Source organism: Typopeltis vanoorti, chromosome 10 (genome assembly GCF_054136105.1).
Source record: "Typopeltis vanoorti isolate ZY-2024b chromosome 10, IOZ_Tvanoo_1.0, whole genome shotgun sequence".
Classification (NCBI taxonomy): domain Eukaryota; kingdom Metazoa; phylum Arthropoda; class Arachnida; order Uropygi; family Thelyphonidae; genus Typopeltis; species Typopeltis vanoorti.
In genome coordinates this window covers 91,263,202-91,285,119 of record NC_143558.1, presented here as the reverse complement: position 1 = coordinate 91,285,119, position 21,918 = coordinate 91,263,202, and the positions used below count along the sequence as shown (strand labels likewise).

The 21,918-nt window shown below is 35.2% G+C and overlaps 1 protein-coding gene across 1 annotated transcript in view; it reads right to left on the bottom strand.

Moving 5' to 3' along the window:
* bark (C-type lectin domain-containing protein bark beetle) overlaps positions 1 to 21,265 on the bottom strand; it is a 143,757-nt gene extending 122,492 nt beyond the window's left edge. Inside the window, exon 1 of the mRNA XM_090398629.1 lies at positions 20,694 to 21,265. Within this exon, the coding sequence (XP_090254755.1) occupies positions 20,694 to 20,951 (258 nt within the window). The 5' untranslated portion in view covers positions 20,952 to 21,265. The remainder of the gene's footprint in view (positions 1 to 20,693) is intronic.
* Between the last annotated feature and the right edge of the window lie 653 nt (positions 21,266 to 21,918).

Sequence of the window (21,918 nt, the reverse complement as noted above, 5' to 3'; positions counted from 1 at the left end):
GGTCTTAGTAAGTCAATAATTTTACATATAAAAACTGGCTCCTAGAATGATAAAATATTGCTACTTCTGATAGATTTTTTTTTCAAATCCAAAAGAATATTTGGTCTTAAGTTCGAATCCTACACAGAACGTGTAGAAGTACAGTATAAGCAAGCATATACAGTATAAGATGTACAGTATATCGCAGATTTTATCTATCTGGATAATAAATTTACAAAGCAAAATTGTCACAATAAGTTTTTGACATGAAATGAACGAAATTGTTTTATTATATAGGAGATTTATATACAAACATACAAATAGATCTTCCTTTTCTTCTGAAGGAAAATGCTTATATGTCAGACTGCTTATTAACAAGACGGTGGTAGTAAAATTAGCATTAAATTGGAAGCATTCACAAAACAAAACTTAAAATTGTGGGGCTGGTCTTCATCATAACTGAAATTATGTTCAGTTCTACATCAAATACAGTGCTTGGGTGCTTGTCAAAGTGTCTTCTTTTCAGAAAGTCTTAAGCCTTCCTATAGCATCCATCCTGTTTTGTTTTGTTTTTTCTAGTGAAGTTTTTGATAAATCATCCAACTTTTCTTTTTTCCCTTAAATCTACTGATGCTAGTAATATGTTATTTCCTTTTCGTCACTTATGGCAAAATAGAGTTTAAGAATATGCTTAAAGAAAATACAGGAAGCACAATTTTGAAAACAACAACAAGAACAGGCTAGGCGAAAGGAATTCTGATTGACTAATAAAAGTCTGAGTCTATGAAGAAAGTGCTTGGACGGATTGAAAAAATGATCTCGCAAGGCTTGACAAGCTGAGTCGAGCATTAGTTAAAAAAAAGTGGTATTCAAAATTAATACTCAATGACAGTCCTTTTTGTTTGTGGGAATCCCATCGACGAAAGCTTTAAACCTATTGCGCGTTTAGTATCGTGGGTGAGATAATGGCACCTCGGGTCTCCAATAGCAGGTGGTGGTCTTACATTAAGTAAACATTTCGCAAACATCTGTGCTACCGCAGAATGCAAACCACAGCAGGTTTGCATCCCGCGGATTGAGAGCAACCAGTTAGGCATATCATAGTTTTGCCTTTTGGATCAAAGTGTTAGCACTGTAATTGCTATATTAGTAATATGAAGCAGTAAGAAGTGGGGGGAGTTCTATATTTGGGTATCGCAGTCGACAGGGAGTAATTTGGTAATTTATATTTGTTATTATATTTGTTAATTGGGTGAGCATTCTCCGACAGATTTTTTGGGATGAAAAGCTGTCGGAGAATGAAGGATTATTGTAATAAATTGTTGTAATGAAAAAGACAATAACAAGATAGATACAGAAATTATGTATTTATACAAGGTTTTAAAAATACTTCACCTCGATTACTGTGCACAGATTTGGCTAGAGAGAGAGAGCGAGATTAGGATATGATGGAGAAGGTGAGGAGGGAAGGAGAGATATAATATCAGAATTATGGAATGTTCGCTGTGATGATAGGTTGAGAGAATGTCGGGCCTTAGTAATCGACAGGAGAACCGAAGATATGACAAAGAGATGTAAGGTGGTGACAAGATCTCTCTCTCTCACAGAGAGAGAGAGAGAGAGAGAGAGAGAGAGAATTTAATGCATGTGAGGGAGGATAAAATATCTCTGGACGTTACGAAAGAGCACGGGGCAGAAGGCATCTTATTACAAAACTCTATTTTGTAATAAGATCTATAAGACACTGAAAGGAAGACGACAATCTTCCATTCGTGGTATTAGGCTCTTTCCGAGGGTGTGTGAGAAAACTTGTGTAATCACCATGAAGGAATGTACGTAGAACTTCAATTGAGGTGTTTATAAGAACTTTTTAGTTCTCCACCCCATCTCACAAAATCTGTTTAAGAGTCTCCTCTATTATCCATTTTCTAAGGTTTGGTTCTTGTTAATTTCTGTACTTCTTTTCTTGTCTATTTTAGAATATAACGCCTTTTTTAACCTAAACATTTTCAAAAATTCAATTTCTGATGTTATTTTATAAAGAATTTAATTTCTGTTTATCAACATTTTCAATGTTTCACTTCACTAATCTTGTATTTATTATTAAATTAGATTTAACATCACTAATCATTCTAGTAATGCGATAAATGGTATTAATAAACATATAGTAAAATAGATAAGGAACTGATAAACTAGTAGGCGAGAAACTTGGAATAAAGAGGAAAGAGAAATTTCTAGAGTTCGGTTTTAAAATTCTTGATGTTCAATTCAATCATTTAGATTTAAATTTTAAGAACAAAATCTCTCTATCTTTGCCAGTGAAGTGAAACTGGTATCTCAATCTGAATGATCATAAAAGTTGGGAAAACTAGACTGGTAAGGTGGATTAAAATTTCATGTGCAGAAATGTAAATATACGTGAATGGATATAATGTAAAATGAATAACTTATATTTCCTCTCACCAATGACTTGGAGAGAATTAATGAATATAAGGATTTGGACGCTTCGTTCATAACAAATTTGAGTCCAATAATCATACTGGAAAGACAACTAGCTAAGATCAAAAGACTATTCGTTATTTTGTAACGAATGAAGTTATGAAGAGAAATGAAGTTAGGATACCCTTATATAAGACGCTTGTCAGGTCAATACTGAATTACGATTCTTAACATTTGTCTCCCGGATTTCTAATGAATGCTAAAGGAATCAAAGAAATTCAGAGAAGATTTACAGATTGCGTGGCGGGATTACATCATGACAGTTGAGCATTAGGTCGATTACCTGTACATTTCTGAACTTAACTAAGAGAAGAAAGAGAGGAAATTTCATTGAATTTTATACGCTGATCTACGTTATTATATAACTCTGATAACCAGATTATATTGAACGTGGCTGAGGGAGGCCTTACCAGAGGACATAAGAAGATAGCGAAGAAAACAAGTTAGAACTCATATAAGGAGTTCATTATTTTACAATCAGCAGGAAGAATATATATATAGAATTACTTTCAACAAAGGGATAGTGATAGTTTCATGCGTTAAGAATTAAACAGGTGTGTCACAGGGGAAGATACATTAAAATTTTCATTTTATATAACCAATGATTAATATATATATATATATAGTATTATGAAGTAATATTCTTTGGTGGCTACATAAAAACATTTAATTAGCATAACCGAACATTTTAGTATTGCTGTAGGCATATACAAAAATAAAAACATACATAAAACAAGATGAGTGAAAGGAAGAAATGAAATCATTCGATAACAGACAAGCAGAAGCCAACCATATATGCGATTGGAGCATTTTCATTACATACCATATATCGGTTCTGTTGAGCCACAGTAATGACAGTGTACACCCACCTACTTTTCTTTCTTTTTTTAATTAAGCACTGAGTTAGTCCATCTTGGGCTGTGGTCCTATGGTTGATTTTCTTCCGAATGTTCCAGTTTTCAACTGAAACGCATAAAACCAACATTAAAAACATTTTGTAGTCTGCTAGTCTGTAAGTATGTAGCAGAAATCTGGTAATTAGTGGAGTTCCCATCCGCTATTGCATTAGAGCAACTAATGTTTGATGGTGAAAGGTGTAATAATAATGGCAAACAAAAAAAGAAAAAAGTACATTAGACGAACAGTACATGTAAATATCTCTACTCGAGAGCAATGCTCATCATAAAAGAGCGGCCGCAACAGATCTATTATTTTATGTACTGTTCTCACTAAACGAACGTTCACAGATACTAATTTAATGATGTTATAAAAAATAAGTTGTGTAAATTGTTCTAAGCAACTTTCAAAAGTGAGGGTTTTTTAATTATTATCATTAGGACAGATACCGAGTATGTATGTAATAGTTTGCGTTTTTTAGACAGTAAGCATAAGCAGTGGGGATTGAAAGTTATGATCATTTCTATCTTTAATAATTTTTTAGATGTCAACTACACTGATAGTTTATTAACTCATCCTGTCTTAAAGTACTGTACTTAAAATTCACAACTAATTCATAAACTAACGAAGATGACATCGATAAGATGATTCAACAGTAGATCACATTAAAGGAAAGGAACAGAAAAAAATAAAATCATTTTCTTTTCTTTCCATTCAAAGTCGTCGAACGCTAGTTTCTAGCAACGTCTGCTTAAAAATAAATGTCTCTCTAGTAGCCAACTTCTTTTCCAGTGCAGAGAGAGCAGTTCTAGACCGGTTGACCAAGCATTCATGAGTGAAACGTTGAGTGGAATAAGAATATAACAGCGTCGATAGCAAAGAGCTAACTATGAAATCAATACATCAATAACCATGCGTGTGTTTAGCTGCTCACGCACCGCTGTTGTCGCGCTCAGGCAATGACCCCCTTGTATAAACAAAGCGGAGCATGGAAAAATTATATTCATTGTAAATCAAACACAGAACATAAAAATATTGAGATGAAAAAAAAACAAAAAAACTTCATAACACAGTAAATTTGATTTTTTTTTTTTTCAAATTGAGTTAATTTATGGATGGGGGGGGGAGAATTTAGGGATGTTAGTCTTGACTCATGTAAAAAGGGACAAACTCATATTATATTAACTCATTATAGAAAATCCCACAATACCACAATACAAAAAAAAACATCGAGTATTTTCCCCTCCCTATTCTTTAAAAAATTCCGAAATGCAGCATTCCTACAAATCAGTCCTATTACGCTCTACTCATATACATATAAACTAATTTTACAGACTTTGTGCGCAGTATAGAAAGATATCAGCTTATCAGAAATCATCCACTTACAACTGTTCACATAATTATTTTCCGGATAACAATGTTATGATAAACTCCACTGTTTCAGAAGCCATTTTAAAAAGCACTTCATTAATTCAAAAAGTTAAATAGGGAAAAATCCTGATGAACACATTTAAATATATTTAAATATTTAAATATTTTAAACAACATTAAAAATGTTTCCTGTAATTTTTGTAAGCTCATAAGTGATCGCGTATTGGTGGGCCTTTTCAAATAATCTCACAGCACTGTCGTCTCTAATTAAGGTATAACGAGAGTTAAGATATGTATTTAACTTCTCACAGAGATAGAGTCATTCACCCTACTTTCATAAGTGAAATGGTGTATATGTGTGTGAGAGGAAGGGAGGTCATTTTGCAAAACTAGTCAGCTATTGTTCAGGCCACGAGTTGATCTCCCTACTGCGGCTGTAACTCAACCATCGTGCATCTGCAGTCAGTTTGCCGTCTGGGAATGCTGCCACCTGTCCGGCACGGTGAACCTGTTTTGCCCTAAAAGCGTCCCGACGGTTAGCAACTAACTCCCACAACCATGTGCTCATGAGATGGGAAACACTTGATCTTTGCCCCAAGAGCGATGCTATAGCATTTTCCCATTCTAGAAAGGGAGTTTTTAAATCAAAATTTTACATTAATTATCTAATGCAAGTATCTTGCTTCCCTCGTCGTGTTACTTCACAATATACAGAATACTTCAGGAATCACACACATAAAAAAAAAAAACATGCATACCAAATATGAACAAATGTATTGGATAAATGCAGATAGGTTGCTCTCGACAATCTGTGGACTTTCCCAGTTATCTTTGTTTTATATTTGAGAAAAAAGTACACCTCAGGATATAAAACAAAGATAACTATGAAGAACAGTTTTTAGTAACCATGATTATATTATGCAGGTGAAATCCTACAGCACGAGTTCATTACAAGGAGTAAATATGCTGTTTTATAAAATTCAGAAAAGAAAAAAAAAAGCACTGGACAGAAGTAAAGAAATTGATTTGCTGAAATGGTTTCATAGCATTTTAAACCTATAAATATATTATATCTATCTATCCCAATGGCTTTAACAGGCCTTTAAGGCCCACAACCTTCCAAGCATGCTTGGATTTCGTACCCGAAATACGAGGATAGAATGGTCACTCCTATGCCTCAAGGTATTCTTGGCTGTATCCCTGTGTGTTCACGGGGGCGGTTTGCCTGCTTGCGGGATGAAAAACACCAGATAAACTGCCAGAAAAAACCCTACTTCCCGCGCCCAAGACCGGCTAACTTGGCTATGGCTGAGGAAAATCCTTCAGCTCTTCACGTCTCCGACGGGAATCGAACCTAGGACACTCCTTCCCCAGGCATATGGTTGCGAAGCGCAAAGCAACTAGGCTAACCGCGCGGACATAAATATATTATAGGTTTGTCTAAATAATTGAAATAAACCAAATGGCGAAGATAACTGTGTTAATAGTATACCGGATTGTAAATCAAACCAATGAGACTTTACGTACTATTTTGTAAGTATTACTCTTACATAGATAATTAATATATATATATATTATATATATACATACACAGCATTAATATACACTGGAACTAGTCCTGAGGATTTAGAACACAGGGCTTAATCATGACATGTTAAAACTAAGTAGTTAGTAATAATGGCCTTAAAAATTTAATACTGATAAAGCTAAATACATATATTTAACATTAACAGATAAGCTAGATCACGATATAATTATGAAATGGAACGAAACAAATTGTACTGATAATCAAAATTGCAACTGTAGTTTAATAAATAAATAAATAAAGTAGTTGGGCCTCCATATTGACAGCAACCTGAAATGGAATTCCCATGTCACATTTTTAACAACTAAGTTGATATTCGTAATTAACAGAATACAGTATTTTATGTTAAAAATATGTCAATTCGACATTTTTAAGAAGCTTATTATTACTCATGGGAAAATTCTTCACTGCAATATGATATCACCTGTTGGGGTGGAGATTACTATAGCAATCTGCTTCCTTTGATTCAAATACAAAATAGAATAATCAGAGTTAAAGCCATTACTAATATCTTCGCATATTCAACTAATTACCTATTTGCCATTCTTAATATTTTGCTATTACAGAAACTTTATCTATATAATTGTATATTATATGTAAGAAATAACACTGTAAATTTTTTTGTAATTTTTTTCAGACATTTATATTTTTTAGTGACTGTATTGCCTACACTACATTTTTATAGCAACAGGTATGGCTGGGCCCTTGGTTACACATTTTGTACAGCTCTTTCTAATCTATTTCTATTTTCTGTTCTTTATTCCTAAGCAGTGTGAAACTTTAAACGAGGGTGCTGCCTACACAAAATAATAATAACTTAAAATTTCACCGGCGCCACTGTTCCTAAGTCTTTTCTCTTACTATCAATCTCTATATTACCACTTGGAAAATAATTGTAGGAGTGTTTATAACATATGTAGTATTGCTTTTTACTAATCTGTTATTAATACTTGTATTATTCTAAATACTTGCTGCATTTCTTATATTTTCATTTGCACTCCTTATTCAGTATTTTAAGAAATAAATAAAAATGGGTAAACCTATTATAAAGAGATATCTCATTATTTTAATGCTTATTACATTGTGCAATTTCCTCATTAAAATGCAGTTTAGAAATTAAAACATTAGAAATAAAACTTACCAATAGAAAACAACGCATATAAGAAGAAGAAGATCGGCATATTACTTTTCTTTTGCTCTATTTACTAAGGTGACCTTGGTAACCAGCCATTGTTGACAACTCGTTTGTAATGCAAAAAGCCTACCTATTTGTAGACTCTACAGCATGAAGTAGATACCACCTTTATCGGCTGGGTTAGATCACCTCCGTAATCAGGCCTGCAGGAGTAATGTTTCAGAGAGAGAGAGAGAGAGAGAAAGAGACGCCTATGCTCTTGCTCCAAAGTTTTATTTCTAACGTTTCAGTTTCTAAAATTTTAATGGCGAATTTGAACAAAGTAGTATGAATTAAAATATTAAATGAGTGCCTCTTTTGCAATAGGCGTACAATAGATTATCTAGACCATCGTGTATCAGAGTTCAGTGTTCTGGCAGATTCATAAATTAGTCAACGCCTCCCCTTCTTCATGCCCTTTACGGAAAGTTTAAGAGAATAATGACTGTGAAGAAAACGATTACATAAATTTGGATAGGAAATTTTGATTTTTTTTTTAAATGAAGTACAGCATTGTTAGTTCTTTTATTAATTCGATAAAAACAGTAAGAAAATCAAAGCATCCTGAAACCCTTATAAAAGATTAACCAGATTACTATGGTTAAGAAAATATTGTGACTGAAAATTAAACATAACCACATCCTTACCCTTTGCTGTATAATGCTTTTAGTTTACTAAGAAAAGCGAGTAGTTATCAGCCAAGAAATTCTTGTTAAACAATATTTTTAATTTATTTTTTCCCCACCATTATTTTTCTCGGCACAGGAATTGAGAACCACTGATCTAGAAAAACATCACTGAGATTATCAACAACGAAAAAATAATAATAAAGAATTTAACGAACACGGAATTTTTTCATGCTTTATTCAAGCATCAAAATAAAATAGGTTCAGAGTATGCAATCGGCTAACTTACGTTTGAAAGAAGCTCATATACGTAAAGACTATCCGAATTCTAGACGGGATTCAATTCCAACCGATGGTATAATTGTTTTTCCGAGTGCGCGACAGAGACGCAGTATCATATAGTATTTTATTTATTTATTCAATAGCATCCAAGTTGTAATTCAGCTTCTTTGTAAAGTTTGCAAAAATATCGATGTCCAGGAAGGGAATTCGAGTCTGTGACCTTACAATCACAGGGCGTTTTTTTTATATTATGCAAGTGACTGGATTGGTTTACATACAGACTAGTCATATTTGAAAGGTTTGCTTTGCTCTAACACTACAATTAAATGAATCACTCTAATTTATTGTTCTAGTCTGGATAGCAATGGTTTATTCATAGATGATTTGCACTTCCTATGCATGTTATAATAAGAAGGAGAATATATGTGGGAGGGACAAGAGAGAGAGAGGTTGATAGTATTCAGTTCAAATTTTCAACGCTCATTACTTCATCTCAGTATACAGACTAACCATAGATTTCGGTGACAAAATATCGAAGGTGTAGGACCTTCCTAGTTTCAACGTGTTACTACTACTTAAGTGTATGGACCATGGTGTTGAAATTGTACAAATGTAACACATTAATATCTGAAAATATATTGCAACAGCGAAAAAGAAATCGCAAATATGAAATAGCTCACATAAAATAAGTCTTCTGTCTTTTTTTTTTTTGAACGATATTATATTGTTCCGTAATAATTTGAACAGTACTCAATATTTTAAATGTCATGATGTCTTAATAAATCTGAAAACAAGTTCACCAACGTTAACAGAATAACGAATGTATTGTCCCTGATGTGTGTGTGTGTGCGGGATACGTGCATGATTAATATGGTCAAATTAGAAAGTTCAATGACCAATTACCACAACGTGAAGGAAATCTCCCCTCCCTGCCCCAAGAAACCTCTTTCGATGTCTTGCAGTTCACAAGCACTTATTTCACAACAGCAAAAGCCGAATCGTTATACGATGATTAAACAGGTTTCTGGCTGTGATAAACTCGATAACGCAGCGTGATTTTCCGTTGGTTAGCGACATTCAATGAATTTCAGTGTTGATTGCAGATGTTGGTGTCCTGGACAAATTTAAATATTTTTGCCTTATAGAGATAATGAAATATGCGACTACATAACTGCAATACAGTTATAAAGATATTAAACGATTACAAATAATGTAAGTTGGAAAATACAAAAATTACACGTAACCGATTTTATATAATCTACGTATTCATGGTAATTTCTAGTATAACAAGGCATTTGCGAATCAATAGAGCGCTTACTGATTAATATATTCATTACTGATTTTTGTTTAAATATTAAAGTGTCTTAAAAAATCTCTTTGCTGATGATGTGAAGCTGGGCGGAGCAGTCCACTGTTTGGATAATCCTAGTTCTTTAATCTTTATAGGATGACATAAAAGACTATAAGAGCGGACAGGGAAGTGAAGATTAAAATTTATGTGAACAAATGTAAGCATATGCGAGTTGGTAAGATAACAATATTAGATGGATATAAGACGAATGGACAGGCTTTTAAAAGTTAATGAATAATAATAAATATCTGGGTTGGTAGGGAATTTAAGGTCAGAAATGCGATATGTTGCACGTTCGGGAAAAACGAAAGTTATGATACCGGCGATTCCAATACTGGATTATGGTTCACAAAGTGCATTCGCCCAAGTTTTCAATGGATATTAAGAATTTTCTGGCTTTGTTGGCCGAGTGGTTAGCTTATCCGCTCTTCAGCCAACAGGTTTGGGGTTTGAATCCCACCGTGGGCATGAATGTTTGTAATTGTCTTTAGGTGGGAAATGAATTTCATGGCCTGGTGTGAGCCACCGTCCTTCTTAGTGGAGGTCTGAAGTGGCTTGATAAAAGATTAAAAAGATGACCTAGGACAAGACTTCCTATGTAAAAATTAATAAAAATATAAAAAATAACGTAATAATAAAATAATAATGAAAGTGTCAGCCAAGTAGCTGTTTCTAAATTGCATCAAACCTTGCTTTCTAAGTATATCTGAATAATCTTTATTTATTTTAGGAAATTAACCACTTTTTCTCTCTTTGAAAATTTGGGTTAACCCATCATCTAAGAAGATCTGTCGCCCTTCCTTTATGATAATGACGATTCCCTTCTATGTGACTTCATATATAAATAAAACTGGGTTGATAGGGAATTCCGGTGATTTGTATTAAAACTATTTAAAAAGCTATTTATTATCTTTGTATCATATAAGAGAACATTCAACTACTGGAATATTAGGTACATAAATGAAATCGATGGGAATATCAAAACATATTCAATCAGTTTTAGGGTGACACACCAACATTTAGAATGCCGACATAACTACGTGATGAACACAATGGCAGAAAATCAAATAAAGTATGTTAAAATGTCTGCGAAAATATTTCTGCATATTAACGTTGTCTGATTCACGGATATCAAAAATATTATTATTATTATTATTAAGCGAGACCTCCAGGAAGTCAGGGACTTATCGAGGGAGGCCACATACTACACACACCAGCTATCATACTTATTCTTGAATTCATTCACACTCCCTGCACTCACAACAACCAATGGCAATCCATCCCGATCACGCACCATCCTATGAGAGAAAAATCTAGCCCTCATCCCCTTCTTAGTGGCCTTCATTTCAGCTTCCAAGGATGCCCTCTCGTCCTTTCCCCACCCTCCATAAATTGGAAAATTCCATCAATTGAAATCCTGTATGTCCCTTTCACAAGTTTGTAAGTCTCAATCATATCACCCTTTTTCTCCTGTTTGCTAGTGTCTACAGTCTACAAATTCTCAATCTGTCTTCATAATCAGTATTCCACAATCCTGATATCATTTTTAACACTCTCCCTTGTACTCTCTCCAATATATCAAAATCACAACGGAAACCAGGATACCAGACCTGCGCACAATAGTCTAAGTGAGGTCTTATCAAGGCCTTATAAACAGGCAAAATGACATCCTTATCTTTACATGTGAACGTTCGTTTCAGCATTGCAATTATCTTTTGAGTTCTATTTGCAATCTTTGCAACACGGCTTAAACTTCAACTTACTATCTATTAACACTCCAAGATTCCTATGCATTGGAGAACCTTCTTCACCAACCATACAAATTCCAACTCTCCCTTAAAATTAAAATAGAATAAAATACATCCTCTGGTCATCAGTTGAAGGGAAGTTCTCGTGCGAAAAAACTCGTCGTAGACTCATACTGTACTACAGAGGCTGGCATATTAGTCTAATTATTATTGAAAAATACTTATTTGGATAATTTTAACATTTTTATGAATATACTTTTATAACAGATAAAAAGCTCTATCAGAAATCAGAAATGTGGAAAGGTAGCTGGAGCAGAAAGATGATATCCGACAAGAAATGCTATATGCTAAGGATACATAGTGCAGGGTGTTCACATTGGACCTCCCTAGTTTCAACGTGGTACTACTACTTAAGTGTATGGACCATGGTGTTGAAATTGTACAAATGAGAAGGAACACTCACCAAGTTTGTGTAAAAAAAATTCTTGATGAAATTTGTAGACTCTCTGGAACGTTTGAACACCCCAAACCTTATATATTTCCTCACTTCGATTTTTTACCGTTCTTTGAAACTAGGGAGGTCCAATGTAGACACCCTGTATAGTATGTTACAGTGGCTACATTGTATAATTCAGAATATGGAATTCCTGGTGACTGGAATAGAGTTCTATATTACCCATCTATAAAAACGGAAAGCACCAAGATTTCAGTGTATTGAGTGTTCCAGATAAAACAAAAAAAAACTTATTAAGCTAGTGTTCAGGCCAAAGAGGGGTTATGAGGACTACATTTTTACTTTAAGACAAATAGTCGAGAAATCATAGAAATAAAACAAGGTTCTTTATTGAAATTTTAAATCCGAAGGTCTAACTATAATTGTAGCGTTTTTGTCTAAAGATCAAAATGCTACAATCATATGGCGTAAATGGGACATTATACAGAGCAATATATACAGAGCAATATATATATATATATAGCCGCTACTCAATTCAATAGTCAGAAATGGTCGAGGCACAAAAGACATTTATGTAAAAATTTGGTGCAAGACAAGAAATGCACGCTGTCTCAAATATTATTCATCTGATATGATTAATCACGACGGAAAGTGGCATTAAACCTGATATCAAAATCGGAGATATTCAACACCTTATGAAAGAAGTTAATTAGTTGAATGAAATTCAAGTCAACTTCTTTCATAATGTGATCCATATGGATAAATAACACTGGAGTCGGAGTTCATTCCATCACTCAGGTTCACTCTAAACTTATCACTCCACTCCTAATCTGAATCATCGACGCCACTGAGCCGTGACTCCACTCCATTTTACACTAAGCCATCTTTTCTGTATTAAGTAAACTGAATAAATTCTATAACAACTTTGGTATGAACATCACGAATAAAGAGACAATAGGTTCACTATTGCTTTCTCAATAGTGAACCTATAAAACAAGTATAAGAATTAGGCTATAGGCACAATTTTTACTGACGATGGCAAATTAAATGTGAAAAGCCGGAATGGGAAGGAATAAATTTATATGGAATAAGAAAGAGCCACAAAACTAAATTATCAGTTTACAAGAAAGTGCTCAAATCAGTTTAAAGTTATGAATATGAAAGTCGGGTTCAAAAGAAAACAGCTGATTAAAGAAGACCACAGATATGAGACTTCTGGGGAAAATTAAGAGAATGAAACAAAAATCATATTAAACATGAAGATATTAGAAAGGAAACTGGCGTTCTTAGCAATCAAGAATGTATTATTATAATAATAATAATCTACAGTACTTACAGACGCTTAAAATCCACGCCCTGTCAATACTTTTAGGACAAGATGGTCATTTATAACTTTAATCCATTATCCAAGCACAAGAAAACATATTTGCGCCAGAAGAATCTTCACAACTAATCTACTTGTATACAGTGGCTGCTGACTTCACATCAAGTGCCTCAATATCACATAATACAAATACATTATGAAAGGTCACTACCTACTAGACTGGTTTCGACCTTTTATTAAAGTATCTCCCACATCTCTCAGTGATCTGAAAGATCACTCTAAATCTCAACTGAGTGATCGAAAGGTTCACTCTAAACTCCTCACTCCTAACCTGAAACATAACAGGACACTCAACAGTAACTCCACCCAGTGACAGGGAAAAAAAAAAAAAAAGCAGAAAATCTATCATAAACTTACAATAACAACAACAACAACAACGCTACCGATATGATGGATGAAACGAACCGCTTTTCATACATGAAAATGTATGAAAATTTTGGACATGAAGTAGGAGGAGGCATTGATGGTAGTACTGCATTTGAAGAGCTCTGAAAGTTAAGTTTAGTTTTTTTTAAAAAAAATACGTTATTACTTTAAAAATTGTGCTAGAATTAGAATGTATTGCGGAGTTAATTAGTTTAGGTTAAAAAGTTTGTTTTTAATAGAGTTATTTAGTATTTTGATAAGACACGTTAGATACGTAGCGTAGCGCATGGCACCAAAGCGAAGAAAAGCAATGGCACCGTATTTGCTTGAAGAATTTAACCAAAGAGAATTCGTCTAGTGTAAGGTCTGTGGAATGTATGCTTTGCCGAGAGCGGCTGGAGTTTGGTTTGAGAGCGATAGTAGTGGGAAAGTGTCATGAAAGGGAGGATCTGAAGTGTGTCTTAGGTCGCAAGATTGACGTGGTGGATGAAAGTCAGAATGCGATAGAAAATTGTGAATGTGTGACAGAAAATTTTGATGTAACGCCAGATAGTATAGAGAGTGACTTTAAAAGTGATACAGTTGATGGTGAAAGTAAAATACATAGGAGTGATACATAGGGCGAAGCGGCAGCTGGAGCGATTATAAAAATGTCTACCGGGTGGATCAACTAACAAAAAGAAGCAAGTGCGTGATAAGATAAACGAGAACATGATCGAGAGTGAAAGAAAAATTAAGGAGCGAGTGTTATATGGTGATTCAGTAGTAAAAGGTGTAACAGATGAGAGTTTGACAAAATCGTGCTTTCCGGGAGCGAAAATTAATAATGTAAGTGAGGCTATTAGAGCACAGAAGCATAACGTGAAAGAAAGGATAGTAGTGGCCGAAACGAATGATTTAAAAGGTGAAAAATTTGCTATGAAAGGACTTGAAAGAATTACTAGTGGTCGCAAAAGAAAAGAGTGAGAGAGTTAAGATAGTTAGTCTGTTGCCGCGGTATGACAGAGTAGAGTTGAGAAGGAGGGCCATAATTGCGAATGACTTTATGCGTAGGATATGCAGGAGGAGTGGTGTGGAATTTGTGGAGTGAGTTTGACGGGCGAAAGGACTTATACAAGAAGGATGGTTTGCATCTGAATGGATTTCCAGTGTTCGGAGACTGGAAAAATTGTTGCTGAATGAAGTGGATGTGCAGAATCAGGGAAACTAGAGCTTTTAGGGAGGGTGGGGATGCTGTTAAGTGACATGCAGACATCAGTGAGGCAGTTGAGTGTAATAATGTGTATAATATGCCTGAGTTAGGACGAAGGATAACCAAAATGGGATAGTTAGTATAAGACGTCAAAATAGGGGTGGGGCTAGGGGACTTATGCACTTTATGTACACTAATGCCAGGAATATTCGGAATAAGAAGGAGGAATTTTTGGCCTTGGTCAGGTCTTCCTGGCAACAGGTTGTTGACATTAGTGAGACATGGCTGACAGAAGATGATATAGTTAGTGGGATAGAATGTGAGGGATATAGTGTATTCAGGAGAGACAGAGAAAAAAAATGGAGGGAGGAGTGTTATTGATGGTAGCCGATGAACTGCAACCAAAAGAGAATAGAAGTTCAATTTCAGGATAGTGAAAATAGCACATTTGAGGCTATCTGGTGTGAGATTGAGGTCAGAGAACAAAATTTACAGTTGGGTGCTGCTATAGACCAGGCGATGGAATAGATGATGGAGACAATATGCATAGGCATATAGACTCAATGAGTGGAGGATAGGTAATTATTATGGGGGGATTTCAACTATGGTAACATTGATTGGAGGGAGGAGAGGACAAATGGGAGGAAGGAAATGAATTTTATGCAGTTACTAAGGGATAACTACCTGAGACAGCATGCAATGGAATATACTAGGGGTTCGAGAGTGCTTGACTTAGTAATGGCATCTGAGAAATTGACTATTATGAATATGACCATATTGCCACCAATTGGTGAGAGTGATAATAAGGTCACTTGGTCATAAGATCATAAGCTTGACCTGGGAAATGGCTAAATGTGTGGATTTTTCAATTAAGACAGAGTACATGTGGAATTACCGGGCTGGTAAGTATGACGAGCTTAGGAGATTGCTTGGATCAGTGCCATGGCAAGCTTTTGAAGGATTTAAAAGGTTACCATAGCACGATAAGCATCCCTACCCCCTGATTAATATAAATATATATAAAAGGCTACAATGTACTACTACGCCCTTCCTTCGTCTCCCTCTTCATTTGGATGATGTGACGTTTGTTATATGAAACCAGCATTTTATTTTGTTGTTAAAAAAAAAAAATAATAAAACATTAAAAATGTCATGGCCTTGACGGAAGTCAACGTTTCCCACAACGAACGCGCCTCGCTTTCTTATACGTCATTTCATCTCCAGTACATATTTGAAAACCTGAAATCTAAATACGGTAGTGGTTTCTCTTCCTCCCCCCCCCCACTCCCTAACATTTCTCATTTTGGAAATACATTTCCTTTGGTTGTTTAGAACAGGATAAACGACTTGACCTAAGAATGAACTTGCAGCTGACTCGAGAAAGGATAACTGTGTTATTAGGGTAAGCAGCTTTCAGCTGCATTAAGTGATTCACAATTTAATTGTGAATGCAATTTTCAAATTACACGAAGTAATTTGAAAACTGCTTTCGTTGCATTGATAGAAGGCCTCGTATTCATAGAAGTCTCACGATATACAGCAGTCGTTGCGGAAAAAGGAGGTTGAACCAAGAACGGGAAGACACTACTGCTTAAACAAACAAATAAACAATAATAAAAAAAGCGTCCAAATGACGCTAAAACCAGAACTAAAACCCGCGAAGTTACTAAGGTCACTTTTCGCATTCGTGTTGAGGCGTACACCCCCCCCCCCCCCCACACACACACCCAACACACAAACAAAAGCAGTGCGATAACGATGATGACCATTTATCGTTTCATTTCATATTGTGTTGCGGAAATTCTTTTTATAAATCATAGTGCAAATAAACCTGCTACTATGCAAACAACAAGAACAATTTTACTAAACAGTGTTGCACAATTTCTGAACAAAAATCGAAATATTTATTCTTAGAAATTTCATAATCTCCCATGCAAAGAACACTCACACCCACAAATTAAGCGCCGTTATAACCTAGTTTGGAATCTTTCTATCTTTCCCGAAGGAACAGATATAATGAAAAGAACTGAGACACAGAAATGACCTGAGAAACGTGGTGTGCATAAGACTACTTTCACGCTTTGATGAACAGCACGAGCCATTTATTTTCTGAAGAGAAAAGAAACAAGGGCCATTCACCTTATTCGTCTTCTGCGTCGAAAACTTCGTTACATCGAGAAGTCATCACTAGCCAATCTATTATCAGCTGTGGTATCTCTCACTTCCTGCAATATATTCAATCTCACGAACTTACTGTACGTCCGGAAGCCATTCGGTATGCACTTCTAATGACTAACACACCACCACAACCGTCATTGTTGACAGGAAATGAATGACGTGAGATCGCTAAATGAAATCCAGCGAATTGTTTTTGTTGAAATCGCTGTTAAATTTGCGAAACGTTATTTTTACTTATTTTTATTTATTTATTTATTTATTTTTGTTAAATACCATACCCCGTTTTTACTTCATCACTTACGTAAAGAGAAACTGTTAAAATTTCTTTCCTCTAAGATGGCAAGGAAACATATGAAAAGCCGTTATTGCTTTCTCTATGATATATGCGTTTATAATTTTAAAGATTGGATTACTTTCATTGTAACAGCATTTTTATCTTCCAGGGGAAAAAATGTGAGTATATCCTAAGACATAAAAGATAAGATGACACAAATAAAAGAAAATGGTATCACGACCTGGCAGCTTCGGTGAATATTCAGGGAAAATTGTATTGTTCCTGTACATACGATCCACTCACAAGGGCACTACAAACCTTGCTCGCCTGTCAGTGAACACACTGGGAATGTCTACAGACTGTTGGGTACTTCAAAAAGCTTTTCACTTTTTTGTTTGGAAACTGATAAAGCAGCAAGAGATAATACAAAATTTGAAGCACCTAAGACCACATAGATTATAAACGCCATACATAGTTGTGCTTGAGAGTATATACACAATATATTTGTATAGTTCTCGCCCTACTTCCTTATACTTTCCACTGACAAGTGCTATGCACTTATATTTATGCCACTTAGTAGGAGATCGTCATTTTCCTGCCAATCTTTTTATTCTATTCACAAATAGAATTTCTTGGTTCGTTGGGTAACTTGAAACACCTTGCTGCCGAATTTTTCACATATGCCGATTTACGTAAATTATTATGATGAATTATGTCTGAAGTATACATACAAATATAATTACTGAACTTCCCAATACATAAAGAAGCAGATGACACAAAAAAGAAATGACATATCTGAGCCATGGATAGAAAGTACAAAGAAATTTCTGCAATAACAATAACTGCAAATTAAATTAAAGCGAAGATCACAATTTAAAATTTGAAGTACTCATTCCGAGAGTGCGAGTTGACTATATCTAGTGAATTCAGTAAAGTAATCCCACAGAGTCGATTACGATCAATTCAGTAATTAACATTGCAGATAGTATTCGAGGCTAGAAAATCCTGACACAGAAAGAAAACGCCCTAGGAAAACATCCCCAAAAATCACGGAAAAACTTGAACGATTTTTTTTTTTTTTTTTTTTTTTTGGCGGGGAGAGGAGGAAGAGGGAGTTCTAGAGTCATATGCGAAAAGAATGAAAATGAATGAACACACAGTAAATGTGTATAATTAATGAAGCAGAATTTCTGAGTCAAAGCCAAAGCTAATTATGATCCTTTAAGCCAATTTGATCCTTTGACAAATGTGCATGTAATAATTTTTAAAAAAACAAGAAATACTAAATTACGTGAGATGATAACAGCAAGTGCATCTTTAGAATAAACATGCAGTACATATAATTTTTTTAGCATTACAAACAAAAATATTTTTGCTTTAAAATGTCTCTCAGGTAAAAAAAAAGATCCAGATAGTAGTACATGTGTGAACTGATTCTATCAAAATTAATGATTCACTGTTACTAACTGATTTGACAATAAAAACCCACCTGCGATATACACAATTTTGGAATTGATACCTGATACATCAATAGAAGCCCTCTGATACATCATAAATATATATATATATATATATATATATATATATATATATATATATATATAATCTTCGTCTGAAGCTAAGTTAGTTGGTCTGAAGACGTAGGATATTCTCTGCACTAAACAAACTCGCCAATAGAAAACATGCAAATTATCAGGACGGAGAGACGAACGTACTGTGTGTGTGTGTGTGTTATTATAGAATGTCTCTTTCCAAATGGCGTATCGCGTGAGTGTGAATTGACTGGGTGTGCCACGATTTGAGAGATTGGAAAGCCATTCCGCATTTTACATATAACAATTATGAATGCACTCACGATTTGGAATACTAAAGATATCCAATGCAAGTTCAATGATTGTTGCTACCGAATATTTCACAACAGTTCAGATCCAGGCGTCCGATAAGAAACCATTAATTGTTCTTCAAGACTAGTAAATCTGCATGCTATAACGACGGGGGGGGGGGGGAGGATTTGGTGACATTTGGAATGTACATTAATATAACTGATTTGACAATAAAAACCCACCTGCGATATACACAGTTTTGGAATTGATATCTGATACATCAATTGAAGGCATCTGATACCTCATTAATGTATATATATCTTCGTCTGAAGCTAAGTTAGTTGGTCTGAAGACGTAGGATATTCTCTGCACTAAACAAACTCGCCATTAGAAAACATACAAATTGTCAGGACGGAGAGACGATGATAATGTTATTCTCTTGAAGTCTAAACGAACATAACTGTATAATTCTCTTAAAATTATCAATTTTTCTAATAAACCAGGTATAAAGTAGCCCAGTTGGTTTAAATTATTACGAGCTAATACAAGTAGAAAAAGGAACCTTGTTACAGTTTGCAACAAACCTTGTAACAAACTCAAGAAGTTTCATTTTACTTAAATTTTTTCAAGTACTGTAGTTTGAAGATTGTCCGATGTTTGTAAGCGAACTCTGATATACACTAGATTATGAAACGTTTATTAAGAAACTATAATGGGATGGAGACTACGATTTTAAATTTTTTATTCAATAGCTAACAGCCTGAATTGAACGATAACGAACGGCATGTTTACAAATCTTCTACATCACTTATACTTAGCTTTCAGCAAGAAACGGCACTAGTCTCGACTTACCAATTTTCTCTTTTCTTGATATTTCTTTTTCTGACACATATACACTACACATATCGCCTAGTGTAAATATTAACGGAGTTGCAACACCTTTAGTCTTTCTACGAGCCTCCAGCTTCGACTTTAAAGAGCAAGGCCTCCTAGAGATTCCTGGGGGCAGAATCAAAATGCCACCTGGGGTTTCGTATTCGGCTAGTTCACAAACCTATTGTAGGCCCCTTCTAACACACAAAAGAGCGGGCTTCTCTTTTATAATAAGGGCAGGACAAACTGCCCCTTTTGCCTTCTCTCCTCTCTGCCACACAAAACAGGCACGAAACCAGAATGAACGGTTACAAACCGTAACGTGTTACTTTCCACATCCTGGTTGAAAAAGGGGTGCAAATAATTTGTAGAGATCATTATTCACTCGGTGGGAAATAGGATTCCGATTTTTTCAATTACGGTTCCATTTGGAAAAGTTCGCATAAGACTTCCTTTCGAATGCTAGTTCATACGTGTGTCAATTAATTACTTTTATGCCATCATAAGTGTTTTGTAATTCTAACTTCGCATACCTTTACATTCATGGTGTACATTTTAAATCTTTTGTAAATGAATACTTTACTTTAAGGAAGACGACACACTGAAAACGAAAAAGAAGCGGGAGTTTCCCCCTTACCTGAGCGATAAGAGCTCCTCGTACTGTCAGTCCAGTTCCAGGTGCAAACTTCAATAGGACACCTTCTTTAATGGTCAACACTCCCGATTTCTCGATTGTGACGTCACTAAGAATTTCCACAGGGCTGTCGGAGGAGTATAATACACGCGCTCCGTAAATCTTGCCGTCCAAGTTTACGGCCAGCCCGCTAGCGACACTGCAATACAAAATCACACCCACAAACAGAGTCCACCGATTTCCCAGCAGTCTACTCGCCATGATGACCGTTGTGTTTGAAAGCTCTCACCTGAGCGAGTGTAACGAAGAGGCTTAGCTCCTACCCTGGGCGGGGAATACTCACTGGGCCGCCAGTGAAGATATTTCGTTCCGTGCTTCTACATGTGAGGGAGACTGTGGCCTAAAAGTCCGGGTTGAAATCGTCTTGTCCATCTCTTAAGGTTAACGAACGTTAACTCTTCGAGTAGCCGATAAAATAATGGAGTGCTGGACGGCAGTGCTTACTGATAATCGTGGAAAGTGTGGTCACATGACGACAATGACGCTACCAACAGGTATGTCCTCGCTACACCTGAACCTTGGGCCAATCAGTGACTACCTCTTATTTCATTTAAAGTGTATGGGGCTCCAGAAGTTGCGCTTCAAAGGCGGGCGCACGATGAGACGCAATTTTTCACTTCTTAAGAAAACAGTGTCTCAAATGATACGCTTCAGTTCGATTACACGGTAAACTGCCGCGCAAAAGAGCGCCTCGCGTCGCGTTAGATAAACATGAACAGCTGACTATTAATAACATATGACATTTTAATTTTGATTTAAAATACTTGACTTGTATCAGTTCGTTCTTAGATGTATTTCTTCCAAATCAGTATACAATGATAATTAATTATATATATATATATATACAATTAACTACATTCAAACACAATGTAACCATTAACCGATATTAAATTTTGGTGCTTCTCATATAGTTGCACATGCTGCGCAGGCGTATGATCTCCAGCTATCACTATCCGGTCGGGGTTATTTTACAGAACTCACATTTTAACAGGATTTAAAGAATGAAAAATTTTTTTCACGAAATATGGATAAAGCTTTAATGTCCCTTATCACCATTGGTGATAAGACTTTAAAGTACAATATCAACTCCCATGCGAAAAGAGTAAATTATGATAAAATGATTTTTTTTATTAACTGAGACCATTAATTCGCATTTACTTTTCAATTT